We start from the raw sequence: 19,076 nt of genomic DNA, 5'->3' as shown, positions 1-19,076 counted from the left end.
AGCTTCCAGCCAAACTTTTCACTCTCCTCTTTCACTTTCATCAAGAGGCCTTTGAGTTCCTCTTCACTTTCTGCCATAAGGGTGGTGTCATCTGCATATCTGAGGTTATTGATATTTCTCCCGGCAATCTTGATTCCAGCTTGTGCTTCTTCCAGCCCAGCGTTCCTCATGATGTACTCTGCATATAAATTAAATAAGCAGGGTGACAATATACAGCCTTGACGTACTCCTTTTCCTATATGGAACCAGTCTGTTGTTCCATGTCCAGTTCTAACTGTTGCTTCCTGACCTGCATACAGGTTTCTCAAGAGGCAGGTCAGGTGGTAAGAGCTCAGTAAGAGCTCATAGTAGTGGCTGATATCTGTTCTAGCCCGGGGCTGCTCCAGAATTTCTCCTTAGGAAGAGCTTTAGATAGTCTGTTGTAAGGGGAAGCTAGGGGGTGCTTGCATGGCAACCATAGTTAACTGCATAGCAACCATAATGTTTACTTAAATCGGGGCGCTGGGGAGAATCGATGGGGGTTGTGTGGAAGGAGGAGTCAGCTAGATGCCGCTCCCACACGCCGCTTCTCAGTGGGAACCGGCCCGGCACCAGCGGAAACCTGAGCTCTCCTCTGGAAGCGCGCTGTGGGCCGGTCCTCCTCGCGGCCTGTCCCCCCGCCCTTTGAGGCAGATGGTTTCTTCCGCTCACCCGGCTGGTTCAGGTTCCGCGCTCGGGAGTCACAAAGCGCGGGGTCACGTGGGCGGGCCGGTGCGCTCTGTGACGCCCAGGCCGCGCCCCTCGGCCCGCCCACCGGCGCACGCCAGCCCCGCCCCGCGCGCGCCGCCCGTGCAATCCCTGCTTAAGAGACCCCGGAGTGGGGCGCTCGCCCGGAGCCCGGCCGCGTCCGCCATAGTGCCTGGCTCAGAGGTGTCGCCGGCGCCTGGTGAGGGCCCGAGAGCGGCCGAGGGGCGAGACAAAACAGGGAGCCGGCGGAGCCCTCGCCGTTGCCCGGCGGTTTGCGGGCCCACCCTCGCGGTACTGGGCCGAGAGGCGACGGAAGCGAAAGGCGAGAGCAGCTCGGAGCACTCGGCGAGAGGAAGCGTCAGGGAGCCTTCGGCGGCGTCGCGAGGGTCCGCCGAAGCCCCCCGGCCGCGGGCTGGGGCCCGGGGTGGTGAGGAAGCGCTGCGAGGCCTAGCCGAGGCCTAGTACCGGCTTTGTGTCTGAGCGGCGTTGGCGTTGGCGGCGGCGGCGGCGGCGGCGGCGGCGGCGGGGGGGAGGCGGAGCCGGGGGCGGCCTGCGGGAAGGCCTCTCCTCCGCCGACCGCGCGTGGCGGCCTAGGCCGCGGGGCCGCCCGTGGCCCTGCGGGGAGCCGGCGAAAGGGGTCTGTTGCGTGGCGGGGGCCTGGGCCTGGGGCCGCCGACGCCGGTCGTCCGGAAGCCAGGAGGAGGCGAGAGGCCGCTCGTGGACTCCGGGCCTAGGCCCTCTCCCCTCTGCCTTCTCCCGGGGCCTGGGTCACCCCCATCCACGGAGAAAGAGACCATCCGGGAGGTGCGGCCGCGCTATGGACCCCTGACCCCGCGGGGTCACTCGGACTCTTAACGTGTGGACTTTCCGCTACTGACTGCACCGCTGCCCCCGTCTCCTGCCGGCCCTTAGCATGAGCGAGGGGCACCCGGCCGGGTGACATTGTGCCGGTTGGCGGATTCTCGCTTGCCCCCTTGCCCCGTCCTCGTCCGCCTCCTCCCACATGAAGCGATTCTGAATATCCTGGGGGGGCGGGTTCTGAATTACTGTTTTTACGAACCCCTGCTTGTGGTGGGGGGGGTATTTAATCTGAGGCCTTTTAGGGTCCTTCGGTGTCTCTGAGTGTTTTGTGTGTGTACGTATTTTGCTCTTAAGTTTATAAATATACATATATTGAGCGTGTCCACGTCTCCTCGCTGAACCTTAGGAATCCTTTGGCACCATGTCCTGTGTGCATTATAAATTTTCTTCTAAACTCAACTATGATACCGTCACCTTTGATGGGCTCCACATCTCCCTCTGCGACTTAAAGAAGCAGATTATGGGGAGAGAGAAGCTGAAAGCTGCCGACTGCGACCTGCAGATCACCAACGCACAGACGAAAGAAGGTAAGAGCCGCCCGGGCTCCGGATCCTGGCTGGTGGAAGAGAGATGTTGGTGGCGAGGTGCCTGGCAGGAGACTAACCGCCATTATGTCTTGTGGGACTGTTCGTTCTAACACTTTGGGGACGACTTTCATTGATAGCCAGGTGTTGCACCAAGTCAGCCCCCGAGTTTCTGTATACTTGGATCATCTGCAACTGGCCGATCCTCAACTGTGATGATTCCCCCCAAATGATTATTTTAAACGAGGGTTTTGATGGTACGGGGTGGGGACGTCATCCAGGTTGTCTGAGTGCTTACCCTGGGGCATTTCCTAATCTGTTTTCCATCAGAAGGAGGAGAGCGCAAGGAAGGCTTCTTTGTAAAGCAGCGCTGGAGAACCTTCTCTAACTTTCTAACTTAATCACCGTAGGGGTTTGATGGCAAATTTCATGTCCTCTTCTCCCTTCCCCGATTTATTTAATTAGTTTTAATTTTGGAGTTGCCTGTGTTTGGAGAAAGATCCTCCCTTTGATGTTTTTAATCCAGCCGGTTTTTAAAGTTGGAATTGCTTTTGGAACTTGGTATGTTCTGGTGTGACCACTTTTGTCTGGTGTTAAGTTCCAGAATTAAGTAGTTGAACTCTTAGTTCATCACATGACTCTTAAATTTTAGCAGTTTCATAAAGATCAAAAGTACAGATTTTTTAAAATAGTGGTTGCTTGATTTTATATGGTTATATTGATAGTAGGATACTGAAAAATAGTCTGCTGCGCTACCATATGAATATACATAAGCCACTAGTTGGAGTCTTTAAATTTTTCTCTTTTATTAAAGCTTTTTATATGATACTGAGAATTTAACATAGATATGAGAATGCGACAGAATGGCCTCTTAGAGTTTCTATTTTCAGACTCTGGCTTTGAACTTAACTTCGGTTTCTTTTTCTCAGGACTGCAACGCTGATGTGTCCTTTTGTGTCTTTTGAGTTTTTTTTTTGATGAGAAGTAAAGTGAAGTTCTAGTTAGGGTAGTTTATTGATCACTGAATTTGGCTTAGTGGGACATGGGTTCTTTTAGTGGAAATTGGGGAGGTTCCCCCACTTGTCAAGAGCCGTTTTTTACATTTACATACAGACATAAATATAATTGTATTAAGGAGCAGCACTCAAAAATAGCGAGAAAGAACTTGTATACTCACTTGATGACATGTGCAGGAATATTCTCCGCTTCCCCCCTTTCCGGTTTTTCAGTGTATCAGACCTAGGAGACGCTTCATGTGAGGCTTTGGTAATTGTGATTGTGAGGGAAAATTGCTGGTGATCATGAATAGTTGAGAAATAGCTTTTAAAAATATTATTCAAGGAAATACCTTTAAGGAAATATTTTTTAAGGCCACGAAAGCCTTAAGCATAACAGTCACACTTAACAGATGGATTTATAATTTTAGGACATCTGGATATGTTAATGATACTTAATGAACGAGAGAAAATAAACTATTAAGTGAAATTAGAGAATATTAAGCCAGTTTTAATCATATTCAGATTTCATATTTTGCTTGAGTATAACACAAATTTACTCGTTTAAGACTCCATCAATCTTTTCCATCTAATAACTGATTACAGCTTTGTTAGGCTGGAATAAATTATTGTTGATTGAATTCTTGTCCATGAATTTAAGAGTTTGTGATGTGTTATATTTTTTCTAAGCTAGGAAATTGTTTAATAGCTTATTTTTACAAATGCTGAAAGCAGGAAAGTGCTTTGCCCAGCCCCGTGTTTTTTGTATATCTGTGAACTGTATCATTATTGGAGAAAGCTTTGCTGTAGTAAGCTTTGCTGTTGGATTGGTTAAGAGAAGAGAAAGTTTGCATCTTATGTTGTCCTCAAATTAGGAGAGAAAAAGATACTTAGGCACTTAATGAATTTTATGGCAAGTAGTATCAGTGTTGCAAGGCAGCTGAGTAAGAATGCCACTTGCTTTTAGCACCATCCAGTGAATTAAAGAGGACAGAATAAATATTTATAGCTTCATCGTTAAGAGATTGCCTAGGAAAGAATGCCAAACTGGATCATTTTAGTTTGTTTGAATTAATGTTTCTGTGACGTTTCTATAAAAGATTCCAGACAGTTTTGGAAGTCTGTCCGTGTTTAGGACTCTTAAATCTTAGACTGAAATGCTTGAATCAGAATTTCATGTTTCAGATTTAAGAATTCTGCTTCTTTATTTCTAGACTACAGTTCAAAATGAATCTCAAATTATCTTCTTGTGTTTTTCCTATATAAACTTGTTTTTCTAAATTTTTCTGCTTATTTGCAATTACCCCCCGCCCCCGCAAAAAAAATGCACACACACACAACAAAGCAGCTTTTATTCTGAGTAAAAAAGATTTGGAAGCTGAGGAAAAAGGATTTTCAAAAGACTATTTCTCCATTTCTTAAATTTGTCTTGTTTTTCATTTCACCCATATTCTTCATGTTTTTGGATCAAAAATGGCAGTGTCAAATAGAGAGGATCTTTAAAGGGTCAGTTAGAGCACATGTGGCATCAGAGCCGGACTCTCAGCTTGACAGCACTGTTGATGAGGTGAATAAGTCACCTTAGAGAGCTGCGGGACGCACTTGCTGTTTGTTTTACCGTGAGCTCCTGACAGTGGCTACATAGGCAGCGACTTGACTGTCTGATATTTGACCTCCAGTTTTAGAGTTGTTGTTTTTAAAGATTCCTCATCTCCCATGCTTCTGGGATTTTCTTTCTTAGAGCTTGCTTGGAACTTGGAACTATCCTAAACTATGCAAAAGATAATGATGATAGTCTTACATTAGAAAATTGCATCACTCTCATTGAATACTTACGAAGATAAAGCTTACTACTTGAAATATATATATACCGAAAAGAACCCTTTCCTGGAAAATTTATGTGTATGTGCACTCAGTCGTGTCCAACTCTTTATGACCCTATAGAGTGTAGCCCTCCACCCCTCTGTCTGTGGAATTTTCTAGGCAAGAATACCGGGTAGGTTGCCATTTCGTCTTCCAGGGGATCTCCCCAATCCAGGTATCGAACTTGTGTCTCTTACCACTGTGCCACCTGGGAAACCCTATTTATGATAATGTGATTAGAAAGGATAGAGCCAGTACATCTATAAAAGCTTAAAATGCTTACATATTTGATAAACTTAATTACAACAGAGGTTGATAAGCTTGATAATTAGAGCACTTGGTGCTGAGTAACTTAAGTGAGTCAGGTAGACTCAGTAATTTAAAAAGAGTGAACCCTAATACTTGATTGTGTGATTAAGGGAGATGGGTACATTTTTACATATATCCCCCTGTAGTGGATTATTTTTCTTTTTGGTAATTTTGCAAATTCCTTTCATAGCAATTTTTTTTAAAACCATCGTTGAATTCATTGATTCATTTTTTGTTTGAATTTCATTCTTAGAGAACTGTTGCAAGTAATAGCCCCAAGAGTAGGATAATTCTTCCTGTCTGTCTTCTCAGAAAGTAGCATCCCTGTTCATCCAGTTGCTTAAGCCAGGAACCCAGGAATTCATGCCTGATTTCTTTCTCCTCTATCTCTGACCCCACCCACATCTGTCGGAAAGCCTTAAAACATTCTCTTGATTTCTCTGTCACTTCCAGAGCAGATCATTATGCTCTCTTACCTGAACTACGCAGCAATCTCCTCCTTAGTCACCCTGTTTCTGTTCTTGTTCCTATACAGATTCATTCTTCACTTAGATACCAGGGATTTTGTTTTTAATATGAATCAAATTGTCATCATTTTTATTTAAAATCCTTCAATGACTTCCTGTTGTCCTTAGAAACAAAATATATATATGTAACCTGTGCCTGTGTCATTTAGTCCTTTCCATCAGCTCTTCTGGCCTTCTTGTGTCATTTTCCCACATGCTTGTCTCTACCTGAAACATTCTTTGCCAGTGTTTTTGCACATCTTGTCTTCTCTAAGTCTCAGATGTCAGTTCCTCAGAGGGGCTTTCCTTGAATCAACATTCTATCCAGAGTTGCATCCCACTTTGAATTCTTTATTACAAAGCCCTTTTTTCTTTGAATGCAAAGTATTCAAAATGTGTCATACTTTTTAGTCTGTCTTCCCCAGTAATACTCATGTGTAGAGCCCAGGAAAAGTGAGTGAAGTTGCTCAGTCGTGTCCGACCGTTTGCAACCCCATGGACTGTAGCCTACCAGGCTCCTCAGTCTGTGGGATTTTCCAGGCAAGAACACTGGAGTGGTTTGCCATTTCCTTCTCCAGGAGCTCTTCCCAACCCAGGGATTGAACACCAGGTCTCCCGCATTATAGGCAGACGCTTTACTGCCTGAGCCACCAGGAGAGAGAAAACATTTTCTTTCTAAATAACAACTTTTTCCTCATATAGTTCAGATGTTCAGCATTACTCGCTAAACAGAGAACGACTTAGTCTTCCTGAGACTTGGGGTTCCACCTCCATCTCTGGTAGAGGTGCCAGAGCCAAGAACCTGTTGACATATTTGGTGTTAACTCCTTATAGCTTTGGATATTTGTTCTGATAGTATTAGTAATCTCGATGCAAGGAGCATGTGGTTATTAATGCTCCTCTATATTTAAGATGATTTCCCATAAAATTTATATCTGGTTGAAGTTTTCTAATTCTTGAGGACTATGACTTACCCAAATCGCCAAATAGAAATTCAACTCTTTATCCTTTTATTTACAGAATATACTGATGATAATGCTCTAATTCCTAAAAATTCATCTGTAATTGTTAGAAGAATTCCTATTGGAGGTGTTAAATCTACAAGCAAGACATATGTTATGTAAGTATTTATTAAATACCATGTTTGCAAGTTCTCAAAATACTTTTTACTTTGTGAGAAGGAAAAGGTATACTTTAGAACTGAACTCATTACTTTATGCTAGTGAGGATGTCTTCTTAATCCTTAAAATTATGAGAATGTTTGTTTTCCTGACTTCTTTCCCCAGTTAACTTAAACCATAGTCAGAAGTAAGAGCTAGTAGACCTGTGGCTCTATGTAGGTAATACTAACAAAAAGCAAATGATCTTCAAATAAGTAAATCTTTCCCCTTCGTTGGTTTTTATTACCTGGGCACTTTCCCCCCTACCATTTTTTCATTACAAGAATATAAGTGTCTTGAGATCTGTCCTAAATATTTTGTCAGCATCAGGATTATTCAGTAATGCTAGTATTTGCTTCTTATTAATAAGGGACTTTGTTGGGAAGTGATGTTTATAGGATTCATGAGCCACAAACACTGGAATCAGGCTTAGATCTGACTCCCATTTACTGCTTCACACCAGTTGTATGAAGTTGTATTTGGGTAAATTACCTAAAGTCTGTACCTCAGATTCCTCAAAATAAAATACATGTAACTCCAGGGAATTGGAGGAATTCAGTAGTGCCAGGCACATGGCAAATGCCCTTAATTGGAGTAAGAATTATAGTGGTAATACTTAGGAATGGTCTAGAGCTTTAAGGAGTTCACTAAAAGGGCAGGATTATAACTTTATATCTAACTTTCTTTGCTTTCTTGCAATTTTAATGCTGATAACAGTTATTGGGTTGGCCAAAAAGTTTCTTCAGGTTTTTCCATACAGTGGAATGGAAAAACCGAAACGAACTTCTTGGCCAACTCAGTATAATCTGTGAAAAGGATAGCAACTTGGGCTTATTTAAAGAATACTCAGAGGTAAGATAGACTTACTTGAAATTCTGGCAAACTCTGCTTTTGGTCGATGAAATTCTGGCAAATTCTGCTTTTGGTCAATGAAACATTCTGGAATTTGCCGGTCCTAGGAAATGGAATGTGTCCTTGGAATTGAGGTAAAATAAAGTCATTTCCTGGAGCTTTGTTTCATGTGGGCAAGTGTTCTAAGACTGTTCTCATTTAGTTTAGTGTAAAGTTCTAGTCCATATTTTAACATTTGGAGGTTCTTAAATCTTGTGTATGGTAACTTTAAAAGCTGAAGACTTTTTCCTCCTGTAAATACCAAGTGAGCTCTGTGTACCATTTTGAGACATTGTAAGGGAAGAATTAATTCCTAGAATTTAGTGTGAAGTTATACCTTAATTTACTAAGTGCTTTGTAAAAATAGCAACCATTCAGTTTCAGGAGATTGTTTTGATATTCAGAAACTTTAGGGAGAAAATTGTTTAAAGTACATGGGAAAATTGTTGCCTCTTACAGAATTGCATGAGTAATTCACTATGTATTTGATTTCCTTTATAATATACTTGCCTCATGAAGTGTTTTTGAATTTGTTGAGCAAATACTAGTCAATGAAAATTTCATTTTTATCTCAGGACGTCCCAGTCATGTACGAACGAGAAATTCCTTTCATATGCTGTCTAACATTTTTCTGTCAGGATAGCATAAACTTAAAACTAAAACTAAGCCTTTCAAAGGCGATATTTTAGCAACTTGACCCTCATACCCTTTTCTGTGTGGACTTTTAAAGGAATTTCTTCTTGAACTTACTTGTGTGTATATTTTAAAAAATCAGTTCAATTCTCCATAACCAACTTACTAAGCTTATTCTTTTAAGGAAAATGCGCTGTCAAACTGTTGATTTTTCTGGACGATAAGAGTTCCTGTTTTATCTTGGTCACTGTGTTGAGACTTTTAAAAAGAAGAAACTGCCAACCTGTCTTTCTGGATTTGAAATTTAGTTTTTGGAGTACAATTTCTCAGGGCTCCTAATTATAAAATATTTACAGTAGTAGTCTTGCTGTAAGGTAATTCAGGGTATGAAAATTCTCATCTGTACCTATTAAAAAAATGAGGATTAATTCAGTCTATTAAGAAATAGCCACAAAGTTTCTTGAATAACAAAATCCTCATACTACCTTTCAGAAAGCGTCTATTTTAGGTAGAAAGATACACATCTATTCTATAATTACAAAGTATGGATTTTTTTTAAAAACCAAAAATGCATCTTAAACTGTTCAAAGGTGTAGTATAAATTAAATAAGGTAGTATATTTATTACTACTGAAATTGGTTGTTTTTAAATCTTTGTGGCAAGGAAAAGTTGTGTTCTTAAAAAATGTGTGATTGGAGAGATGTTTTTAGCCCAAAAATTCATTAATAGCTACTCAGTTAATGCTGTTTTTCTTTTTGTCTTTTTAGAAGTCGAACTGAACCAGTGATGGGAACTTCAAAAGCAGTATGTAAAAACACAATCTCACACTTTTTCTACACGTTGCTTTTTCCTTTATAATGTAGCAGTGAAGTAAATCATTTTTAGAACGTAATATCCAATTGATCATAGTACATATTGTAAATAAAATGTATTTTGATGACAGCTCAGTTGAATATGGATATATGTGGCATAATTTGCACACTTTATTTTGTAGAAATGGGTAATTTGTGCCCAAAAAACACTGTTTCATATTAAATATGATAGCATTCTCCCTGTATGACACTGTGTTGTACAGTTGATGTATGATCCTTTTTAGATCATGTAGGTTTTACACTAATGAACATGGTAACATGTTCTACATCTGTCTGTCTATAGTTAGTATTTTGTATGTATGTACAGGCTGTTGTGTGCTTTTTGTTTCCTGCAATAAAAAAAAATGTTTGGAATGTATATTTTGCCATTTTCACGTTGTATCACTTAGTTTTTTTTGGTTTTGGGTTTTTTTTGTTTTTTTTTTCTTCTGCCTGATTGATGGCTTTGAAAAATGCATTAGCAACATCCAAAGCTTATATTTAAAGTTTGATGCTTTCTCCAAGTTCAGACACGTCATAGAGCTTTCCAGAGACCATTGACGCAGCTTTTATTATTTAGTTTTGCTTTATTTGGCAGTTTTGAGCTCCTATTCTTTGTTTACATCTGTACTGTACAGTGAAACCTGGAATTGGGCCCCTACAAGTATATCAATGTCTCGCCGATGATTTTGATGATTTTATACAATTGAGTATTCAACAAGTTTTAGTAGAGATCTTTTACTTCTAGTCTGCTCAATTGTGCAAATTAAAATATTTCCCTTTTTCTCATAAGATATTAAAATGCTGCATTAATTGTAAGCTGTAGCTTATCGAAGGTAACTTCCCTTAACCAGGTTAACATCTTAGTAACCTTAAGTATGACACCATTTTGACTTTGAGCTTTTAAGTAAAAGGCAGCAGCATTCCTAAGTTGTAGGGTGAAACACCCGGTTCAGAACAGAGATCTGTAGTAACTGAGTTCTGTAAAACTTGATGGTTCTCTAAACATTTGAGTGCTCAGGCTTGATTTGTACACAATACAAGATGTCTGAAATCCTCACTTAGAATTTAAGGGTACTGCTTGCTCTTTCAACTTTGTCCTTTTAAAATACTAGTGATCTTTTAATTGTGTATCAGGTATTTTCACTAACCTTGGATCATTGAATCTTAAACACGATAACATAGAATATCTGAACTTGGGACTTGTTTTCTAAAGTATATGGCCTTTAGTTCTCATGGAACTAAATATAGTGATTCAAGAATCAAAACTTAGTGTTTTGGGAGTTTTTTTCCCTCTTTGGGGTATATGGTTTTTTGGGGGTTTGGGTTTTTTTTTTTTTTTTTTTTAAAGCATAATGCTGTAAAAACTGTCCACAAGTTTCTGTTTTGCTGGTGATTGGTTTAAAACTGATTTTTATGTATCCAAATGCTAGCACAAATTAGATTGACTATACTGGTGACTGTAGTAGTTAAATGTAACACATTTTGTAAAAGTACATTTTATACAGTATTTAAACTAATTCAGATGAAGTTTTATTTCTTGAAAACAATTATTTCCTTTTTGTTTATTAGCATGTGTATAAACACAGATCACATGTTCATAAATAAAGTTAACATTCTTTTAGCCTTGTGTGTTCCCTGGCATGTCTGTATTACACTTATAAGAAGCAGTTTATTTTATGCTTATTTAGGTTTCTCTTTTCTTTCTTCTTTTTTTAAAAAAAAATAAAAGTGGCTTTAATTTTTAGGTAGAATTATTTGAAGTGGAGAAATTAGATAACAATATCCCCATTATTTGCTTGGGGTACATTTGCTGACATTTAAAATACGAGAAAGTATATTCATGAAGTATAATTAGTGTCCATCTTAGGAGACTTAGGTGTCTTATGCACATTCACAATTAAGACAAAATCACTAAAGCCAGATTTTTAAATTCTGATTAGTAAAAGTAAATGTATGTACATTTTTGATCACTTAAGCCAGCTATAATCAAGGATGGCTGTTCCACAGCTTTGCTGTTTGCAGTTATTCTTCTATGTTGCTATTCCAAAGCTGTGGGTCCTTCCTGCTAACATCAGAATTACATTTTGTAAGACCCTTTAATTTCAGGCAAGTATAGTTGACATAAAAGATTTCAGATTCTTGTTCCCAGAAGCAAGACCACAAATTAGATGTGAGAGAGGTAGGTTAATTTTAATCATGTCCACAGTGTGCAAAGTAATCAGTGTTTCTAGAGACTACTTTTTTAAAGTAGGGTTTTTATAATTGATGTTTAATACATATAAATTCCTACTCATTTTAAAATCATTTCTTGTCAGCATTTTACACTTATTTCTTAGTATCTTGCTATATGTAGAAAACAGTTGGATGCCTTTCTAAATTTGTGGTAAATTATACCTCCTTGTATTTTTATAGTGTATTAAAGTGCTGTAGGGGCTTCCCTGATAGCTCAATTGGTAAAGAATCCGCAGATTATTTGGTGGGGAAAAAGTGATTTAGATGCTGTTGAATATCTAAAACCACTCATAACTAAATAAATATATGCTCCTAATAACAAGTTGGCCCAAAGGAAGAATAGGAAAGCCTGGCATAATAACAGACAGCTGTATTTTAGGAGGAGAAGAACAACAAAAAAAGTTAGGTTTTTTTTTTTTGGTTTCAGCAGTTAACTGCTGCTTTCTTTCTAAGGAAGTGATCAACATGCATATTCTATATAGTAAAAGACTATTTTAAAAGACTCTTAATTTGTTTCTTTGATTAGAAACAGTATAGATTGATGGTTGACAGCAGTTTGTTCAGTCCTTATTTCTTAAAATTCAGGCGATTCCTGGTTGATATAAAATGTTACACGCTTCAAAATAGATTGAATAGGTCAGAATTTTTCTGGATAAATAAATAGGCTGTGTTCTTTCGATTTTTCTTTTCTAAATTTACCTCTTGAGATATTCATTCTTTTAAGGAAAGAACACTTCAACCCACTGATAGATTACATGGGTAGGAATGTATATGGAGTTAGTGCATTATGGACTCTACAGTCCCTCAATGTGGAGCTGAGAACCTTTTGTTTAGATAAACATCCCAGCAATAATATCCATCAAACTAACTTTTAAAACTCTTAAGACATGTATAAGATATATTTTAAATTTAGCCAACATTAGTTTTATTTCTATTTATTGCATTCCTGCTGTGGTGGCGTTAAGCTAAGAACTACATATTGAAACTGATTACATTTCTATTTGGGGCTCCAAGTCATGCTGCTTTTTTTTTTCCCAAATACTCTCAGTTCTCTGGAATCCTTGAAAAATGCATGATGAAGACTCACTTTTTTTTTCCTTTGATCCAGACATCTTGTTACATTCTCTCCATTTTAAAGAAGAGTTCTGACCAGTAATGCATGAGAAATTTGTAACATGTTGAATAAGCAACCCACTTACTACATAGGAAGCTGATAATGTTTTCATTTTGGTACACTTGTAGGGAAATATGTCTTTAGAGTTACATGCTGAAGATTGTGTGTGTGTATACATATACACACCCATGCATAAACACTTCTTAAAAACTGATATTAATATATTTCAGGGGAACAAATAATGAAGCACTTTTAAATACATTTGAACATACATTTTTTTAAAGCCCTCTTATATCCATGTTTAATACTTGCTCCCTTTGATTAAAGTAACTATTTTCCCTGCATATTGAAGTCCATCCTATAACTGCTCTGTTTGCCCTGCCCCGGGATGCCTTTTGTTTCCCTTTATTTGGCTTAAAATTTTTGCCCTGTTAAAGCTTTGGTTTCTTTGGCAAGATTAGCTATTGATACTTTGTATGGGAGAATAAACTTATTCAGACTGAGCAGTACATACTCAAAAGAGGGGAAAAGTAGCATTTATTTGGGAGCTGTTTTATTAAAGCAATTATCTGAGCCTTTAAAGAGCTGCTTGTTTTTACAGGGTTGTATACTGGCATTATAGGAAAGTTAGAAAGATTTCTTCTTCTAGTGTACATTGTCCTGAGCATCATTCGTTTTAGAGACCACCGATAGACCTGGGACTCTTATTTAGTATTTAATCACCACACTGAGCAGCTTTCCTATCCTTTTCTTTACTGTTTTCCCATTGTAATCTATTACAAGGGGACTCTATCCCCTTCAACCATTAGCCTTTATTTACTGTTTGTGAGATGTGTGGAGAAGGATAAGTGGGGTGAGCTACATTTCAGCTTAAAACAAGATAACATTCTGGCGAAAACGTCTAATAAAAAATACCCAAGATTTGAACATTAAGTGGCAATAGGGAGTAAATTATCACTTTCAGATGTTTTCAGTGTGAAACTTGAATGTGTGTTTAATTTTTTGTGAACAGATTGATGACTCTTCTGCGTCTATTTCTCTGGCCCAGCTTACAAAGGTATATATATATATTCTTGAAAATATAAATCTTTTTCTAACATCGTAATTTTTTTTAATGTGGAGCAATTGCTTTAAGAGGGGTTGGGGGAGGAAATACTTTGCAGAAATATTTGTACATATTACTGTCCTGTAAAGAGTAGCTACTGTTTTGAGAAGATAGGGGGAGTATTTTGCTTCACCATAATGTTGGCGTATTCATCTTCAAGACAGAAGAAACAAATGAAGCTACACTTACTTGCTTTTTTTCTCATACATTTTGTTTAACTATACATTGGAAACTAACAGATTCTGGAGGAATTCCCTGATTTTGGCTGTAAATTATGTGGACTTTACGCAGCCAAAATAGAAGCTTTCTTTTACATGGACAATTGCGTGGTTATTTCTTGAATATTTGAATTGATCCCTTGAAAGTTAACCTTTTAAATGTGATACAGTTGTTTCTCTATGCTATAGACTTGTAGTCTGTCTGCATTAGAAAAAGTTTTAAACAACCTAATTTGTTTGAACACAGACTACATGAATTGTGTAAATGTATAAAGTTGTTTGCAGGAATATACCAATGTGTATGTTTGGCAGAGGGGCAAATTGTTACCTCCTGAAATCATTGTATATGCCATGTTTTGCAATAAGATTGCTTGCAGTTTTCTGCTCAACAGTGTGTACCTTTTGTTGGGAAAGCACTAGTGATGGATTAATTTTTAAAACAATAGACTTAGTTTGCAAATTATGCCTTTAGGGGGAAAAAAGGCAAATAATAGAGAACAGGTAGTGTTTTGAGGGCCAAGAAGGAAGTTTTCCAAAAATCCTTTTTTCCCCCCCGCTATCGGAAATATAAAATTAAATTCAGCAACCAAAGTGAATGAGTAGACAAGTTTTCCATTAGTGCTGTCCCTATCTTGTCCTTGGCTTTGTTGTAGGTTTTGTCCTTATCCCCTAGAATGTATCCCCAAAATGTCCTAGTAACATACAGCTTTTTAAACTCCTGTTGTGGGAAAAGTATACATTAAAGTTGATAATTCTAAAACCAACCTCAATAATATTTTAATGCAAAGTGGTTTAGCATAGAGTTAACATCTTTAGCAACTTATAGTTCACTGTTTAAAGTCTTCTGTACTGTAAGGACCATATTTGAGTTCTGGTCTATTCCTCCATTGTTTCTTTGTGGGAAGCAGTTGGGGAGTTTTGGAGGTTTGGGGGACTTTTTTTTTTTAACTATTTGTAAGTTAATGTTTGGGTTCAAACAAATTAGTTGTTCAACATCTGTAATCCAGTTTTTTGTAAATGTTGCTGTTGTTCTAAGCTCTGTTAATGTTAAGCATTCTTTGTATATAAAATTACAATAAAGTGTTAAAACTGGTTGCTTGTTTTGTGGATGAATGTAAAGCTAAAACCTAATGAATGGCTGATAATGAGTGCTAGATGCTTGAAGATTCAAGTTATTAGGACTCACTCCCTTAGACCCTGCTTATTATCTAGACTATGTAATACCTCAGAGATGAAGTTCGTAAATCTTTGGAGAGTTGGATTTATAATTTGAATGCTCAGTGCATGTGCTTTGCACTTAATATGAATTTTGGCCTTCTGATTTCTAGTATCTGCTGCATAATATGTTCAGTGTCCTATCCCCAACCCTACCTTTAAGTCGTGTGCTTAATGCTATGACACTTGAATTATTTTTAATATTTAAAAACGTCAAGTGTTTCTCTAACTTAATCCCAGTTTTTAACTTAGAAGAGTAGTATGTAAATCTTAATGTACAAACAGGGTCTAAGGTTTGAGTGCCCCCAGAAGGACTTTCTTCAACCCCATAGACACCCAAACATCATATAATGACCTAAGGCACTCCCCATGCCTCTTCTAGGTTATACTTGTAAATAACTGTTTTTATGCAAGATTAGATATTGCTCTTTACAGGATGAGTGGTGTTGTCTTTGGCTGTGTGGTCTTAAATGTGTTTCTAATGTGTGTGTCAAATAATTACCTGTTAAACAGACTGCCAATCTGGCTGAAGCCAATGCTTCTGAAGAAGATAAAATTAAAGCAATGATGTCGCAATCTGGCCATGAATACGACCCAATCAAGTAAGTTTATAAGTACTTTATTCTAATATGTACTTTGGGGTGGTACTTAACAGCCCCCCATGTCGAAAGCTTTTTTTTTTTTTTTTTTTTAAGTTTTTGTGTACATATAATATTTTTTTTCCCCTTTCAGTTACATGAAGAAACCTCTAGGTCCACCACCTCCATCTTATACTTGTTTCCGTTGTGGTAAACCTGGCCATTATATTAAGAATTGCCCAACAAATGGGGTAAGTTCAAACTAAACTTTTTCCCTAGCCATATTCATTTTCTTGGTAAATGTGGGCGTCTGTGTTAGAGTGGCAAATGAGCACAGCTTTTGGAGCCAGACTGCCAGTGTCAGATCTTGACACTGCCGCTGAGGGAGCGAGTTAGGGGATCTCTCCAAGCCTGTTGCGACTTCTCTGAGAAATGAAGACAGTGCTCTCCTCACATGGCTGTGAGAGGGTCAAGTGAGACCATGTGTGTAAAGCTCCACAGATAATGCAAGCATATAGGGAATACTGTGTGTTCACTAATGTTAAATAACGGTGACTGCTTTTTCTTTTCCTCCGCTCTCCTTTCCCCTACCTGTAGGATAAGAACTTTGAATCTGGTCCTAGGATCAAAAAGAGCACTGGAATTCCCAGAAGTTTTATGATGGAAGTGAAAGATCCTAACATGAAAGGTGCCATGCTTACCAACACTGGAAAATATGCCATACCAACTATAGATGCGTAAGTATTCAAATTAGGTACGATCTGTGGAGATTACCGTCAGTCCAGGCGATAGTGTTTTGTTTAATCTTGGGCTTGTAACTTGGCTACTTGCATTCCTTATAAATATTGTATACCAAGTCTTCGGCTGTATGTTGCATTTCTGTGTTAAGAATGAGAGGCTGCAGTCTGCTCCATTTAAAACAAAAATGTGGGGTTTTTGTTGCCAGTGAGTGGTCTTTCCTTGTGGTCTTCTACTTTTTCTTTTTTCTGTCATTTTCTGCTTTCTTCCTCATTCACATACATACTGCTACATAATCTTGTATGCTATTTGCATCTTTTAAATGAACAAGATAAGTGTCTTAGGCTTTTTAAGAAACAAGAGGCTTAAGAATAAAAGTTCTGCAAGATATCAAGGCAGATTTAAGTATGTAGATTAAAGGAAATACTCAAGTATCTTGACTAGTTTGGATTTACTATGTGAGTCTTAAGATCTGAAGTATGGTTTGTTTTAGAAACTGTTAGTTCAGATCTGTCATATAACAGTTCAGAACTGTTTATCTGTTATAAACTGTTAGTAGCTCTGTAAGCCATACCTTAATGCTTATTTTTCACATGTTTTCAGGTTTTATTTTAGGAGCCAATTTTTAATGAAATGACTAGATAGTAAACCTAGTGGCATAGTTCAGCTAGGTAACTTCCCATTTTATCTGCTTTTATTAATATATTTAATTATTTTTTGATTACCCTCAATAATTGCAAACCCACACAATATAAAACACAGTATTAAGTGTTCCTTGGGACTATGGCTCTGTAACTTTATTGTACATAAGAATCTTTTGCAAAAGTGTGTTATAACAGTCTAGGTGCCCTGTCCCACTCCTCTCCCCGATCCCTGAGGGATTATATTCTCAGTCTGCATCTTTTAACAAGTCCTCCAGGAGAATATGAGGTTAGAGGATGCTCAAGGCATGCCTTGAGAAACATCAATTTAAAGAATAGATATCCATGTTCCCAATGACAGACTGTTTATTAAGAACAGTTTTTGTCAGCTTTGTGCTGTATTGTCAAAATGTGATGAGCAGGTAAGGACAACAAAAGTGCTATGCTTACAGAATGATGCTGAAAAAAGATTGTTTTTGAGTAAGTAAATACATTGTTTTAGTTAACAGATAAGAATTAATGTTTTTCTAAACTCCCAACCCTGCTCACTCTCTCAACTTCACTCCCATCTATTTTTTATCAGTCTCCCATTGTGTGTTTTTGTGGTTCATCTTAGAGCAGTTTGTTGTATGCTGTTTCTAATTCAGACATTTCATACATGCATCCAAACAGTTTTAGGTTGAAATTGATGGCTTTTTACAGACAAAGTTTAAGAGCAGACCGCTTCATCTTAATACAATAAGATGTAAATGTAAAAGTATTTAAATAGAAATTTGTGTTGGAAAAATTAACATCACCTGTAAACTCATAACTAGTAATTAACTTCATTGCTGTTTGCATACTGGAATACAAAAGTGCATTTGTGCCAAACACACAGCAAATACTGGGGAAAATGGGAACCCAAATATTTTAAATGAGACTTTCACCCTCTCCACTAACACCACTGATAAACAACTCAGACTTTTCTTCTGTTTCTTTTTCTATCCTCTGTTCTCCTCTTTTTTTTTTTTTTTTCTTTTCTTTTCTCTCTTTTGGGCAGTGGGAGACTCCTCTTTCACAAATTGGGAACAATGGGGCATAAGCACATTGATACTTATTTCTGGAATCGTGGTGATGTCTGTGGAGCAGCTGCAACACAAATAACACACCTAAGGTACCCTGCTCTGTCCAGATGAGATTCTTTCATTTTTAGCATTGAGTTGAACACAACTCTGTTCCTGAATGAAAGAGCAAAGATTTCTGTAGGAATTCCTGTTTTATAGATGTGCCTGATTACAGAGAAGATGGGGGTATTGGAAGCAGTGGTGATAAGTCTGAGAATGGCTTATTTTTGTTTGTTTTTAATATATTTAATATCCAACATTTCCACAAAATTTCTACAAAAATATGGTCCCCCAAGTGTCTAATGAGGTGTTACTTTTAAGTTTTTTACACATTTTTCTAATTAAGTCATTAATATTTCTTGTGCTCAGTCATGTCCAACTCTCTGTGACCCCATGGACTGTAGCCCACCAGGCTCCTCTGACTGTGGAATTTTCTAGACAGGAATGTTGGAGTGGATTGCCATTTCCTACTCCAACTGTCTGTAAATAGATTAATCTCTCATAGTATTAAGTATAAGACCACTGTTTTGAAGTCTAATTCTGTTTATTAATTATTGATGTGATTAGTGACATATTTCCTTTGAATTATCCACCTTAATTGTGTAATGTCAGTACCAATTTTGGTTTCCCGTATTGTGACATTCACACTAGTATTTTCACAGGTTTGGAGACTGTTAGACTCAGGAGGAAAAAAACTTTTTCCAGGAAACATGGTAGGCTAGAGAATAGTGATTAGGATGTCATCACTTGAGCTCAAATCCTGTCTCTGCCATTTAAACATAACTTTGTGGTACTTGATTGTATCTCTGT

General features: G+C 38.1%; 1 protein-coding gene across 2 annotated transcripts in view; it reads left to right on the top strand.

Annotated features, from left to right (window-relative positions):
- Positions 1-820: 820 nt before the first annotated feature.
- Positions 821-19,076, top strand: part of RBBP6 (RB binding protein 6, ubiquitin ligase) — a 33,408-nt gene continuing 15,152 nt past the window's right edge. For both annotated transcript variants that reach the window (XM_055409698.2, XM_055409697.2), the window contains exons 1-7: positions 821-2,114; positions 6,805-6,904; positions 9,236-9,272; positions 13,681-13,725; positions 15,720-15,808; positions 15,939-16,035; positions 16,382-16,521. In XM_055409698.2, coding sequence (XP_055265673.1) covers positions 1,949-2,114; positions 6,805-6,904; positions 9,236-9,272; positions 13,681-13,725; positions 15,720-15,808; positions 15,939-16,035; positions 16,382-16,521 — 674 coding nt within the window. In that variant the 5' untranslated portion in view covers positions 821-1,948. The remainder of the gene's footprint in view (positions 2,115-6,804; positions 6,905-9,235; positions 9,273-13,680; positions 13,726-15,719; positions 15,809-15,938; positions 16,036-16,381; positions 16,522-19,076) is intronic.

This window comes from Moschus berezovskii, chromosome 27 (assembly GCF_049115385.1).
Source record: "Moschus berezovskii isolate FMDL1 chromosome 27, NW_MosBer_1.0, whole genome shotgun sequence".
In the NCBI taxonomy this organism is placed as follows: Eukaryota; Metazoa; Chordata; class Mammalia; order Artiodactyla; family Moschidae; genus Moschus; species Moschus berezovskii.
Note: the sequence above shows the minus strand (reverse complement) of the source record. Positions and strands in the feature narration are given on the sequence as shown.